General features: G+C 44.7%; 1 protein-coding gene across 1 annotated transcript; it reads right to left on the reverse strand.

Annotated features, from left to right (window-relative positions):
• Positions 1-325: 325 nt before the first annotated feature.
• PIWIL1 (piwi like RNA-mediated gene silencing 1) lies at positions 326-11,817 on the reverse strand. Its single transcript, XM_059485220.1, has 19 exons — positions 11,774-11,817; positions 11,318-11,443; positions 10,727-10,941; positions 9,582-9,703; positions 8,886-8,966; positions 8,177-8,374; positions 7,715-7,826; positions 6,718-6,835; positions 5,991-6,108; positions 5,726-5,840; positions 5,102-5,289; positions 4,490-4,562; positions 3,966-4,166; positions 3,763-3,866; positions 3,241-3,311; positions 2,558-2,711; positions 2,198-2,323; positions 1,614-1,761; positions 326-1,167 (listed from the first exon to the last, which is right to left on the reverse strand). The coding sequence occupies exons 2-19, from the start codon at positions 11,412-11,414 to the stop codon at positions 1,051-1,053; spliced, it is 2,358 nt and encodes a 785-aa protein (XP_059341203.1). The 5' UTR covers positions 11,415-11,443; positions 11,774-11,817; the 3' UTR covers positions 326-1,050.
• Between the last annotated feature and the right edge of the window lie 278 nt (positions 11,818-12,095).

Below are 12,095 nucleotides of genomic sequence, written 5' to 3' on the forward strand. Positions count from 1 at the left end.
CTCCACGTGCAGTAGTTTGCTACTGCAAAAATCTGAAATCAACCTCCATGCCCCTACCTGCTGTTAGTTTCATAAATGGGCTGCAGAACAGTGACCAATGAAAACCTCAGACATGAACAAACCAGGGCTGCTTCCCAGTGCTTGGAACTACAAAACCAGAAACGCCAAGCGTGCCAGTGCACTGATGTTCCTTGATGGAAATGTATTTCTCAGTTAAGGAGCAGTGTTGAACAGGAGCAGCCCAGCAGTTTAGCTGTCTCCAGCTCTCTGCTCCCACCAGGCAGTGACCATGAAGTTGCAGCCCAAGCAGAAGCAGGGCCCAGGACAGTCCCTGTCCCCAGAGCTGCTCCAGCAGCACAGGCAGCCCAAGCCCTCCCTGCTGTGGAGAGGCTCTGCAGAGCTGAGCCCTCAGCGTGGAGCTGCACACAGCACTGCCCCTCACAGCTGGCAAAGCCCTCACTGGCCCCTGGCAGCACCAGAGCTTGGGGCTGCTCTGCAAATCCCTCACAACCACAGCTGCTCAAACCCTGCCATCGCTGTGCAGCCTGCAGACAAAGCCTTGGTAACCAAGAGCACCTGGTCACCTCCTCCTAAGGTATGAAACAGCTCAGGGGACAAAGCTGGCCCTCATCTTAACCAAGAAAAACAAGGAATCAACAATATTGAAGCCTTTTGAAAAGTAGAAGGGAAAATACCAGCTGGAAGAGTTGGGATTCTGGTCTGCATAACTCTCTATCTCCCATGCAAGAAGTAATTCTGTGTAAGACTTATCAAAACGTAAATAAGAACAACCAATAAACTTTTGGGAAGAACTTTAGAAAATAAGTATCAAATATCATAAAAATTTGTGTAGTTATTCTAGCAAGCAGACACCTGTTCAAAATGCAAATCTCAAGCTTTTCCTTGGTACAATGAAAATAAAATAATTTCCACAACTGCACATATCCTGTGCATGTCTCTTACGAAAAACCGAAACTAAACCAAAAGCCCAGACAATTGTACATTCCCTAGAGAGGAACTGCTCTCTTCTGTTTGGCTGGTAGCTGAGCTTCAAAGGTAGTACAGTCTGTCTGAAAGCGTCATGCTTGGCTCTCTGTGAATACTCTGACCCACAAGGAAAGCCAATTTGTGAGCGTACTGGCAAGGAGCAGGTACTCTGATAATACCCTGCAGAAAGGGGCAAAAAGAAAATGAAGGTAATTATTTCCAGGTAATTTAAATAAGCATGCAGTCGCTGCAACAGAGACCTCTGAAATCTGCATACTTGTAAAATTTGTATTGCCTGTTGTTTATGCTGATTTGTGAAAATAACTTTACATACCCCCAACTTCCCAACTCCAGTGCCCTCCTGCCACCTCATACACGGGTTTACATTCAGTGCTGGGCCTTGCAAAAGGTGAGACATGTCATATCTGGTATTTGTGGCTGCTGAACTGCCACAGCTAAAGCACGGCTCAGGCACGAGCTGAGCGTGTGCTGAGCTGGGTGTGCAGCAGAGGCCTCAAGGCAATGCAGCAGCACAGCTCCACCTCCACGAAGGAGCAGATAGATACTTGTGCAGGTAAGAAATTGTTTCAGTGTTGCATGCAGGCTGTCCCTGCAGGAGCACTCACCGACCAGTTGTAGTACATGTGGCACAGCTTGTAGGTGAGGCGCTGCACGTGGTCGGGTTTCAGCTGGCTGGTGTCGTAGATCACGTTGTAGTGGGTGGGTGCCACGCAGCCATTCTTCACCGTCTGGCTCACCACAAAGAAATCATACCTGCCCCAGGGAACACCCCCCCAGCCTGTTACTGACAGGGCTGCGTGCCTGGGAAAATGCCAGTCCCCATGTTATCTGTCCTGTTTTCTTCACTTCATGCTCATTGAGTGCACCCCAGAAGGATGCCTAGGCTGTGGCCACAAACGCTTCCTCTGTGTCTGAAAGGCCAGGAGGCCTGGAGGAACGTGAATAACATTATATGGACCAGGTCTTGAGGCCATAACAACCTCAACTATTTGTTCAATCCCATTTTCCTCCTGATAACCACCCTGCACGTGCCCTTAGCTTACACTGCTCATTTTCTGCAGCCCCTGAGCCACACAAGTGTGGGAAGTATTTTTACACCTGATCCTACAGTCCCTGTACTGTTGGATCTATCTCCTTTCTGCCCAGGCTGCTGGCAGCAGCAGGAAGTGCTGCCTCTGCAGGAACTCACCACTCTGGTCTGGTCACCACTGTATCAACAACAGTCCCTGGGGGTGGGTTTTTGAGTCCTCCCCCAATCTCTGCAAAGAACCTGGCACCCACTCGTTTCTTCACCACAATCACAGTGAGTCTTGGGCTAAAAGAAAGGAAAAAAAACCAATACTCTCCTAGAAAACTGCACTAGGACTATTTCAGGAGCAGATTCTCTGGAGTTCCAGGGCATTAATTCACATGTGTCTTTACTGATTCAGATTAAGTAAGACATTGTTCACAACTTTAGATACACAGTCTTCATCCATAGCCTCGTTTTGTATCCCAGTGTTTATTCCTCTGGCAGTGTAAAGAGAAGGGTTGGTAGAAACTGATTTACCTGTAGTCAGTACCAATACTCTTCAAGCAATCCAGAAATTGAGGCACTTCATAATTAACCAAAGTATTGAGTTGTCCATCTCCAACGCCATCACGATACACAAAAATACGAGAGGGCAAAGACTTATTCCACTTAGACCAGTTCCTCAGAGCACCTTAAAAAAACAAGAGTAATAGCCATTAGTTGTAATGGCAATTCATTCCAAAACAGAAATAGATTTTTATTCCTAGAAAACCAGCAAGTTCAAGAAGTAAGGTCCTCAATCCTTCAGTAACCTGAAATGGGTCAGCATCATGCTACACAAACATACCTGCAAGGAAGAGCTCTGGTTTGCCTGTGCACCCACAAACAGAAAGGGCCCAAGGATACACCTGCTCTGCTGGCCTCCTCATAGCAGGAGCTGCCCCCCTTGAAATCAGGCTCCCTTAAAGCATTCTTGGAAGTGCACTGCTCAGTAGTTTTTAATTATTGCAAAGGAATCTGGGAATCAGTGAAAGATTTACACAAGATGCTATTCATTTTCAGCAGTATTTATAAGGGAATGTTGAATCTGTTGTTATCCAAGTGCAGGCTGCTAAAGCCTCCTCTCAGGCCAGCAGGAGAGGAGGGTTTTGAGAAGCTGAATTGTCAGTTCTTAGATCTGGCTCTACAAGAGCAGAACTCCTTCCCTTTCCTTCCCTTACTTTGCAAGCAGGTTTTGATTCCATCCACAAGTTCTTGCCCACGACTTTGAACAACGCAGCGGGAGAACCACCTGTGAAGAACAAAATGACAGAGACCTTCAAAGCATTTCCCAGGCTTACTGCAATGAAGTTAATTTTAAAATGCTCATGACCACTTAGTCTTTACAGATGTTGTGGGTCAATGCAGCCAAGGAAGAGCTGGGGTTCTATGAGAATATTTCCCCTAAATAAAATAAAAACACGGTAAAAGTGCCATAGCGTGACTTAAAACTCTTCTCAACCAAGAAGAGAAGTCACCCTGTCACCCTGACGCTCTCTATTCATCCCAGCCATGTCTCCACCTTCTCTCAAGCAATGTGGGACAAGGCCACTCCTTCAAGGGATGCAGCGGGAAAAATTCACAATATATTTCACATTAACCATCACAGCAAACCAATTCCGTATTTTGCTGATGGACCACCCCACTGAAGCTGTTTTTCAGCCAAAGGAAAGGGGTTTTTACCTGTGGCAGCCTGCTCTTACCGTGTGACTGACTGATTGAGGCTGGCCACGAAGCCCGCGATGGACTGCTTCCCAGAGACGGTGTCATGGTAACAATCGATGCCCACAATCATCACCTGCTTCAGCTGCAAGGCAACCACACACAGCACGGACCTGCTGTACTGGCCTGGCTTTTGAAATAAAGCCTCATAAAGGGCAGTTACCATTCATAAGAAAATACTTACAGGGATCTCAACACTCCAGAGCTCTCCACCCATTTTACAGTTCATTTGCAAGGCAATTTTTGTTGCTACCGTCATGATAGTCTGCGGTTTACTCAAAGTGCGAGCCAGCACACACTGGCTGGGGATGGGGCAGTCTGTGCACAGGTACTTCTTGATGGCATCGTATTTATCCTTTCGGGAGCTGGACAAAATACAAACTACCTTTGAAGGAAAAAGAATCTTTGTAAGAAGCTGCATTCTCAGAGCTATACAGCACTTAAACAGTTCTTTAGGAAAAAGTTCTTAGGCGCAAGAGAAATATTCAGATGTTCACAGTGAAAGAAAGAACGGCAAAGTGTCAGTGTCTGTACTTCAGAACCAAGGCTCTTATCCAGAAGGATATCCATGGTCAGTGGTAGGTTTGCACAGGAGGATGAGCAGTAGTGGATTCTCAGGGGCCCAGAGCTGCAGTTCTGAGAGCAAACCCCACTAAACACCAGTTACAGAGAGAAACAGGATTTGAAATGATGGGTTCAAATACATACTATGTTTATGTCAGGGGTAATCCTTTGCTGTAAAACCCTTAAATATGCTTCTGTTCTATCATCTACTTCAATCCTGAAAAGAAAGAGAGAAAATGTTTGCAGAAAAAGAACAGCTAACAGCTATTGAAACTTCAGCAAAAGCATAAAAGCTCACTACGCATCCATAGTGTATGAAATGTCACATTTACAGCTATTAACAAACTACTTTCACACATCTGAAGATTAAAAGGAATCACCTCCAAACTTAGGCTTCCAAACACAATGAAATTCAAAATTAAAAGCAAGTACAGGTAGTCAAGGGAGGATATTTGCAAGGAGAACAGATCACAATCAGAATACATCCTAAGTCAGCAGAAAATACTCCTTAGAGAAGGGTTTGCACAATGACTGTCTGCTGACACTTCTTAGTTTAGGCATATGAAAAGCTCTCAGAAATAAAAGTATGAGTAAGGAAAGTCAATCACAAGAGGAAACAGAACAATCTGCATACTGAAAGCAACTCTGTTTTATTAAAAACCTCCCAGACATCGGCTGTGTGATACGCTACACCCTGCCCTCGCTGAACAGCCCCACGTGGTGACGGTTCTCCCTCAGCTCAGTGAGGACACTCACATGCTTGGCCTGTTCATGTGGATGCCCATGGAGGGGGTGACCTTGAAGAGGCTCTGCAGCAGGGTGTTGGCCACGTCGTAGTTGCGGCGGGTGTAGATGAGCAGCCAGCTGTCCATGGGCATGGAGCGGATCAGGGGCACGCCACGCGTCTCCTTGGTCCAGTCGGCAAACTGAGGGTTGTAGTCGAACTGCAGAGCAAAGAGCTCGTGTTTGTCAACAGCCTCTGACTGAATGCACATCTCCACTGCTCATCCTACCTGTGCTGAGCACACACTGCCTGTGTTCTAGCTACCCAGCTGAAATCCTTAGTGGCTTTTCACCGCAAAGCCTTGGCACCTCTTTATTAGATGGAAACGAATGGGAAACCTCTCTGCTCTCCTGGACTGTGTGCCTGACCAGAAGGACTGTTCTGCAAGGACAGCCCTATTGTGATGGACTGCCTTCAAGGGTTTCTAACCACGGCTCGGGAACAACTTAACCTGCAAATCTCCTGCTTGGACAAAGTATATAACATTTTCACTCTCTATCCTTCACTTATAAACCAAAAAGTACTATTTCCTTCCTTAAAAACTTGTTTCATCACTGAGACATCCAGAAGATTTTAGAAGCTGATTTTTCATTTACCATGGCTCCTGATTGAAAGATCTTTTCTCCTTGAACAATTCTTCCTGTAAAGGACACTGATTTATTATCAAAGCTTAGACCCCAGTTTCGGAGCTCCTTCTGAACATTGTCATCTCTGTTTAAAAACAAGATATGAATGAAAATCATGAGAAATTTGTTCCTGCTGACTTTTTAGAACTAGTAAGATGTCAGAAGTTTCACTGCGAGAAGTTTGTTGTACACATCTTTCATGACACAGAAACAGAGAGGACATTGGGTGCCATACTTTTGGATGTAGTTCAGAAGCCTGCCCAGCTCGCGCTGCCTCTGCTCAGGCGGCAGCCGTGTGTGGATGGCCAAGTCCTTCATCATGTTGAAATCGTTGCGCATCTTGTCAGTCAGTCCTGCCAACAACAAAGCCTTTTCTGAGTCCCAGTTAAGATGAAGGACTGTAAAAATTGAACCTGCAGCTCATGCAGATTAGTGCTACGTGTCCTGCAGACACAGGAAGTGGTGGCAGCAGTAGCCAAAGTTTTCACTTGCTTCCTGTACATACATCCCCATTGGCATGAAAAAAAATCCTGGATTTTTGCACTAGAGAGGAAACTACACAAGGCACTGCAGCTCTTCAGTTCTGTTTTCAAATCAAAACAAACAGTGCTGAGATGTTCAGGTACTGCTAGTGCAAAACAAATATTTATCTATCTTACAGAATTATTATTAATTTCTAGTAAATTGCTCTTTTTCAACAGAAGTTCTATCACCAAAACTCTACAAGTTATCAGAGTGCTGATGTTGAATACCATAGCTTAACACTATGCAACAACAAACCCCCTCAAGCTTTCCAGTTCCATTTAAATATCCAATCTTTTAGCTAAAAAATGTGTTCCTAAACTCACATTTATATAAACAAAACAGTTTGCTGAACTCTGCAGAAAGCTGCTGTCAGAATGCCTCTTTTAGTAGGCATTATGGTTTGACAGATGCTTTGATATGGAAAAATGCTATAGTACCTGTTAGGGAGCACAGCTCTGGAATCAGAGCCACAGTTCCTTGTATGTTCCCTCTCTTCCTCTTCATCTGACTGATCAGAACAGGCTGCATCCAATCACTAATTTCTATGTTATATTGCTGTATCAGAAATATAGACTGCATGTTAATTTATTCATAACAAACAAGTTACTCATAGCAAACATTATTATTGCTGAATAATAATGCTCACTTTAGAAAACAAGCATTGTTCCTAAAATAAACCCAAAAGCAACTAGTAACCTTTTTCAATTAGCACATCTCAGAAGCATTGGTTTTGCCAGAAAAGGCAAAGCAGGGAAGCACTGTTCTCTCAACTGATGCCATCAGACTACTGATGTGTAAGAGAAAACAGACACAAAGCCTGTGCCTTGCTTGAGGCATTATCATCTGGGGTATCTAACTCAATACTGGGATGCTCCTTCCACTTCAGCAATGGACAAAGTTCTGCCCTACAGAGCAACTGAATTTAAGAAATCCCAAGAATCAAACAAGACTGCCAAGTGAAGTTTCTGAAATTGAGCCTTCCCATACCCGTGTTTCTGCTGAAGCTGGTATGCATGAAGACCTGACAGTTACAGAGGGTGGTCCAGCTGTGACAGACACATTCAATCCAGAGGCACTCTGGCTTTCCCAACCTCAGTTCTGCACGCTGTGACAATGTATCTGTGTTCCTCCTACATTACCTGTCCCTGCCCCACCTTCCCAAAGCTTCCCTTCTGAGTTTTCCCAAGAGCTCCTTGCTCATCCGTGCTGCCCTCCTGGCTCTTCTGCCTGATCAACCACTCCCTGGGATGGACTACTGCCACCAAACCATGCTGTGCAGGTTAGTTACTGATCTCAGATTGCACAGTGGCCTTTAAACAAAATTCTGTTAAATTAAAATACTATGAATTAGAAACCCATGCATCCTAAGTAAACCTGTAACAATGACTGAAAATTCCAAGTTAAAGCATAAAATACACAGTTAAATTTTCATACCTTTTTGTAGTACTCCACAAAGCTCATCTCAGAACCATCTGATTTTCTGAAGGTACTCTTTGGATTGTTATCCCAGTCGATGTCATCAATTCTGTATGTTCTGTTATTGTACCTACATAAACATTTCATCACTTTTTGTTTTAATCTTACCTCAAATAGAAAAGAAATACACTAGGATGACAAAGTTACTGTCAGTACTCATGCAAGTTGGAAGTTTTGCTCCTTTCAGAAGTAATAACTTCAAGTTTTAAACTGTAATAGGCTCTCAATTCTACCCCAAGCTAAACTGTAATAAAATAAAAGAAAACCAGTGTGTACTTCCTGCTTTTGCAAATGCTGTCAACCTTGATCCGTTTGCTAGTTTGACAATGACAGCATTTTCTGACTTTCTGATGCTTTACTGCCTACTTCAGGACATGGAGCATAAAGAGCTCTCCAAGACAAGAGTCCAAGAAGACTTACTTTGTGAGAACAATTAAACCAATCAGCTCTTTAGCACAGGCATCTCTAAATCTCTCCTCTCCAACCTGGGAGTGAAGGCTGTGCATAGTATCCAGCACTGTCTCCCCACGGAGAACCTTATGGCTCACATCTGCACACAGCATGATGTTCTCCTCATACTGCAGGATGGAACTTGTGAAGCCCAGCCACACCATCAGCCTGGCAAAAGACAACACACAAAATCTTAGTGTGCTTTAGAGCATCTTTATTCTGACCCCTTATTCCTGCCCACCTTCACAGACACCAGAGAGCAGTGATGGCACAATGAAGCCATCATCCAAATATAAACAAGCTCTTGAAGGTTAACAAAATCAAAAATATTTTACAGGTAGCTATCTTAAGTCAGCTAAGAAATCCATTTCATGCTGTTAAGTATCTCACAAATTGTGTAGGCATTCAGGAGACTTTTAGAACAAAAAGCCCAGCAGTTTATCCAGCTGGACACTGCCCAGTTCCTTCCATCAGCCAGGCTGCACAGGTCAGATTGAAGGCAGGGAGTGCAGCACAGCCCCATGATGGGCCCCCAGGCCAACTCAGGCCCACCAACTTGCACAGCAGGCCCAGGGCAGACAGGAGCACCAGGCACCCTGCAGGGTTCCTGCAGGGAACAAGGACAGCCCTGGTAGCAGCAACCCCTGCACCCTCTGAAAACCGAGGGGTTCTGCCTAACCTGTGGTTAGGGATGCTGACTGGATCGCTGGGGTTGTAATAATTACGTCCAATCTGCTGCAAATTCAGCATCTTCAAAAGCCTAAAAACAGAAAAATGGATGTCCTTTAGCATTATTACTATTATTATCATCATCATCACATCATGCATGGTCCAATCCCTATGCACAAACTCATTGCTCATCTGGTTATGTAAAATATGAACTTCTCATTACACTCAATTTATAAAGGTCATTGACATTTATTAACAATAATCAGGTGAGAAGTTCAGGTCCAACTCCACCCTTCACCAACCAGCTGAAAGCAGCAGTCCCAACAGGCTATGTCTCAGGTGAACCACAAGGGCCAGGTACCAAGGTTAAGAAGAAAGACTAGAGTCACAAAGGAGGAAATTTCCAGTTCAATGTCCTGCTCTGTAATTTGCTTTAAGAGGCAAACCCACACAAAAAGGAGGGTGGGGTGTTGTAACTGCCTACAACAGCATGGACTGCTTTTACACTAACATGGCCCAGAAATACATACAACTGCACTTCACAGTACTGCCAGATGTGGTTGGCCCCACAATAACGGTAGCCAGAAAGGCTTAAAAATTTACTTTTATAATACTTATTTGTTGTAGCCAGTTCCTCAGATTGGAAAAACTTACTTCAGATATTTTTAGAGTAACTTCTTATAAAGACATAACTTGTACAGCAAACCTTCTAAAAATGATGTTGTAAAACTGCAGACAAGTAGGGGAAGTGGGTGGCAACTCATTAGTGAGCGTGACTGTTATCTTCACATCTTCCCCATTTCGAGTCCTACTGAACAGCTCAGTAACCTGAAAAAGTGAAATAAGGTTAACAAAACCAGAGCAAAGGGCGCTGTCTCTGCATTTTGCTCCAGTAATATCAAACTGGACTCAGCCATTTTTATTCCAAGCAATAATTCAAGACTAACTGAAATGTAGATTCAATCTCCCACTAGGACTGTGAACTACAGCCTGCAAGACTCTGCTCATCGGGGTGAAGACAGCTCGGGGGTAGAATGGGGCTCTCCCCAGAGCAGCTGAACTCAAGATGAAGGCAAGGACATCACTTACCCATTACCATGACAGGAAAAGGGCTCAGCTTGAGGAAATGAGCTAACATTGCCAACTAATATATATTTAATTACTGATTCAGATACTGGGAAGTAAAAAGACAAAGATTAGCACACATAGTGAAAACTTCTTCCCCTGTCCCTTTTCCACATTCAGCTTCACCCCAGACTCCTCTGTGAACAGCACTGGCTACACCTAGTCCCTGCAGTGAAGCAAGGAGTGGCACAAGGCACAGAGGGCAGGGATTACCACCAGTGCATGGGTGTTTTCCCCTTGGTGCTTGTTTCTTCTAAGATTTTTCGTTGCTCTGCAATTTTCCCCTGCTTTTTAAATACACAGAGGTGCCAACAACTTTGCTGATGGGCTCAGCTTTAGCCTGTGATGGGTCCATTCTGAATCTGGCTGGCAATGACTGTGCAACACAGGGCTGACCCTGACCCCTCCAGCTATCAAAACCTTGCCACATACACCCAACTCATCCACCCTTCCAATTATGTGGGGTGTTAAAATACAGAAGGTATGAAAGACGTAAGTAAAAAGGAAACAAAAGGAGAAGTACTGTCTGTACTATCACTTCTGTGCAGAGGATGATTCTAGAAATTAACCATTAGAACCCAAAGTTTATTACCAAATTTCTCTACAGAACAAATTAGCTTATATTGATATATTCAATACACTGCTTGTGGGACATCAATTCCCTAACCTCACCCAGCTAGTGAGAAACAAGAACAAACTGCAAGTCGTGACATTGTGGTGTCACACCTTGTTCTCGAGCTTCTTTGGCAGGAACAGTATGGAGCCATCAAAGGCATGGGTCTTGCCGATGGTCTCCTCGTGCTGGAAGAGCAGGGCGGAGCGCAGGCGCCGCGCCTCCATCTCGGGGCTGTAGCCCACGTGGTACTGGTACAGCGCCCACTGCGGGCGCGACGTCAGCCGGAAGTGGTTGGTGGTCAGCTTGATCATTTTTCCTGAAAAACCTGAAATGAGAGCCCGATGGTAACAGTTACAGAATGTTACCACTTCACAGCCATTCCGCAACAGCTGAGGCAGTTCTTTAAGCCGTGAAGGGCAGACAAAGATTAGAGGTCAGTGGTGTTCTGATCTGCTATGGCCCCATGAGCTACGGCTCACTGTTCCCAGACACTCATCCGCCCTCTGGAGCTTCCTGTACAGCCTTCAGCTGCCAGGACAACGTCTGTGCTGCTCTTCAGCTACCAGCAACAACTTCTTATCTTTTTCTAATGCACTCTGAAGATTTTTTTACTTGGATCTTTAGAGGAAACTAAGAGCAGAAATAAAGGAAACTGCTCCATTTCAAACTGCTTACCTGTCTAGAATCTAATTTAAACATACCAGTTTTGGATTCTTGAACGTGCACCATGGCTTGCCGAGTGTTTACCCCAAGGTCATGGAAATCTCTGCGACGTCCACCCCTATCTCTTAAAGACATATCCTGGAGTCCTGAGGAAACCTGTAACCCTATTGTTTAAAATTCAAGAATCACAACTAATTAATAAGTAACACATATACTATCGCATATTAACAAATAAAAATATATAATGCAATTAAATCTTGAAAGGCATTAAGACAAATTTAAGAGTAATCACAAAATGTTAAATTTCAGCTTTTACTATGTAGGAAACATCTTCCAAATCTCAGTAACAAAACTCATTTTGAAAAGCAAAAAAAAAAGATTAATACAGTGTAAAGGATGCCTTAGTTCTAAATACAGGCATTCTAAAGGATGCCTGTATTCTCTCCAGAACAGGTGCTCTTGTGGAGCACACTGGGTTTCCCAGCCCTTCTGACCTTCTGGCCTCCTCTCCTGCAGGGGGGTCTCACAGCCACGCAGGTGCCCGTGGCCCCCAGGATCTTCCAACTGTGCTGGAGGAACATGGAGCTGCTGGAGCTGCTGCTGGAGCTGCTGTGGGTGCTGCAGCTGCTGCTGCGGCTGCCGCCGGCCGCGCAGCGGGCCAGGCATGCCCTGCTGCATCTGCCACTGGGGGAACAAACAGCCTCTTCAGCAGAGTGCTCACTGAGGAGAGAACCCACACACTCCAGCACGAGGGATGCACATCCTAACCCTTTCAGGTACACTTATGTTATGGGCATTTAAACCCTTTTGTCCTAT

The sequence above is a fragment of the Ammospiza nelsoni genome, chromosome 18 (assembly GCF_027579445.1).
Source record: "Ammospiza nelsoni isolate bAmmNel1 chromosome 18, bAmmNel1.pri, whole genome shotgun sequence".
Lineage (NCBI taxonomy): Eukaryota > Metazoa > Chordata > Aves > Passeriformes > Passerellidae > Ammospiza > Ammospiza nelsoni.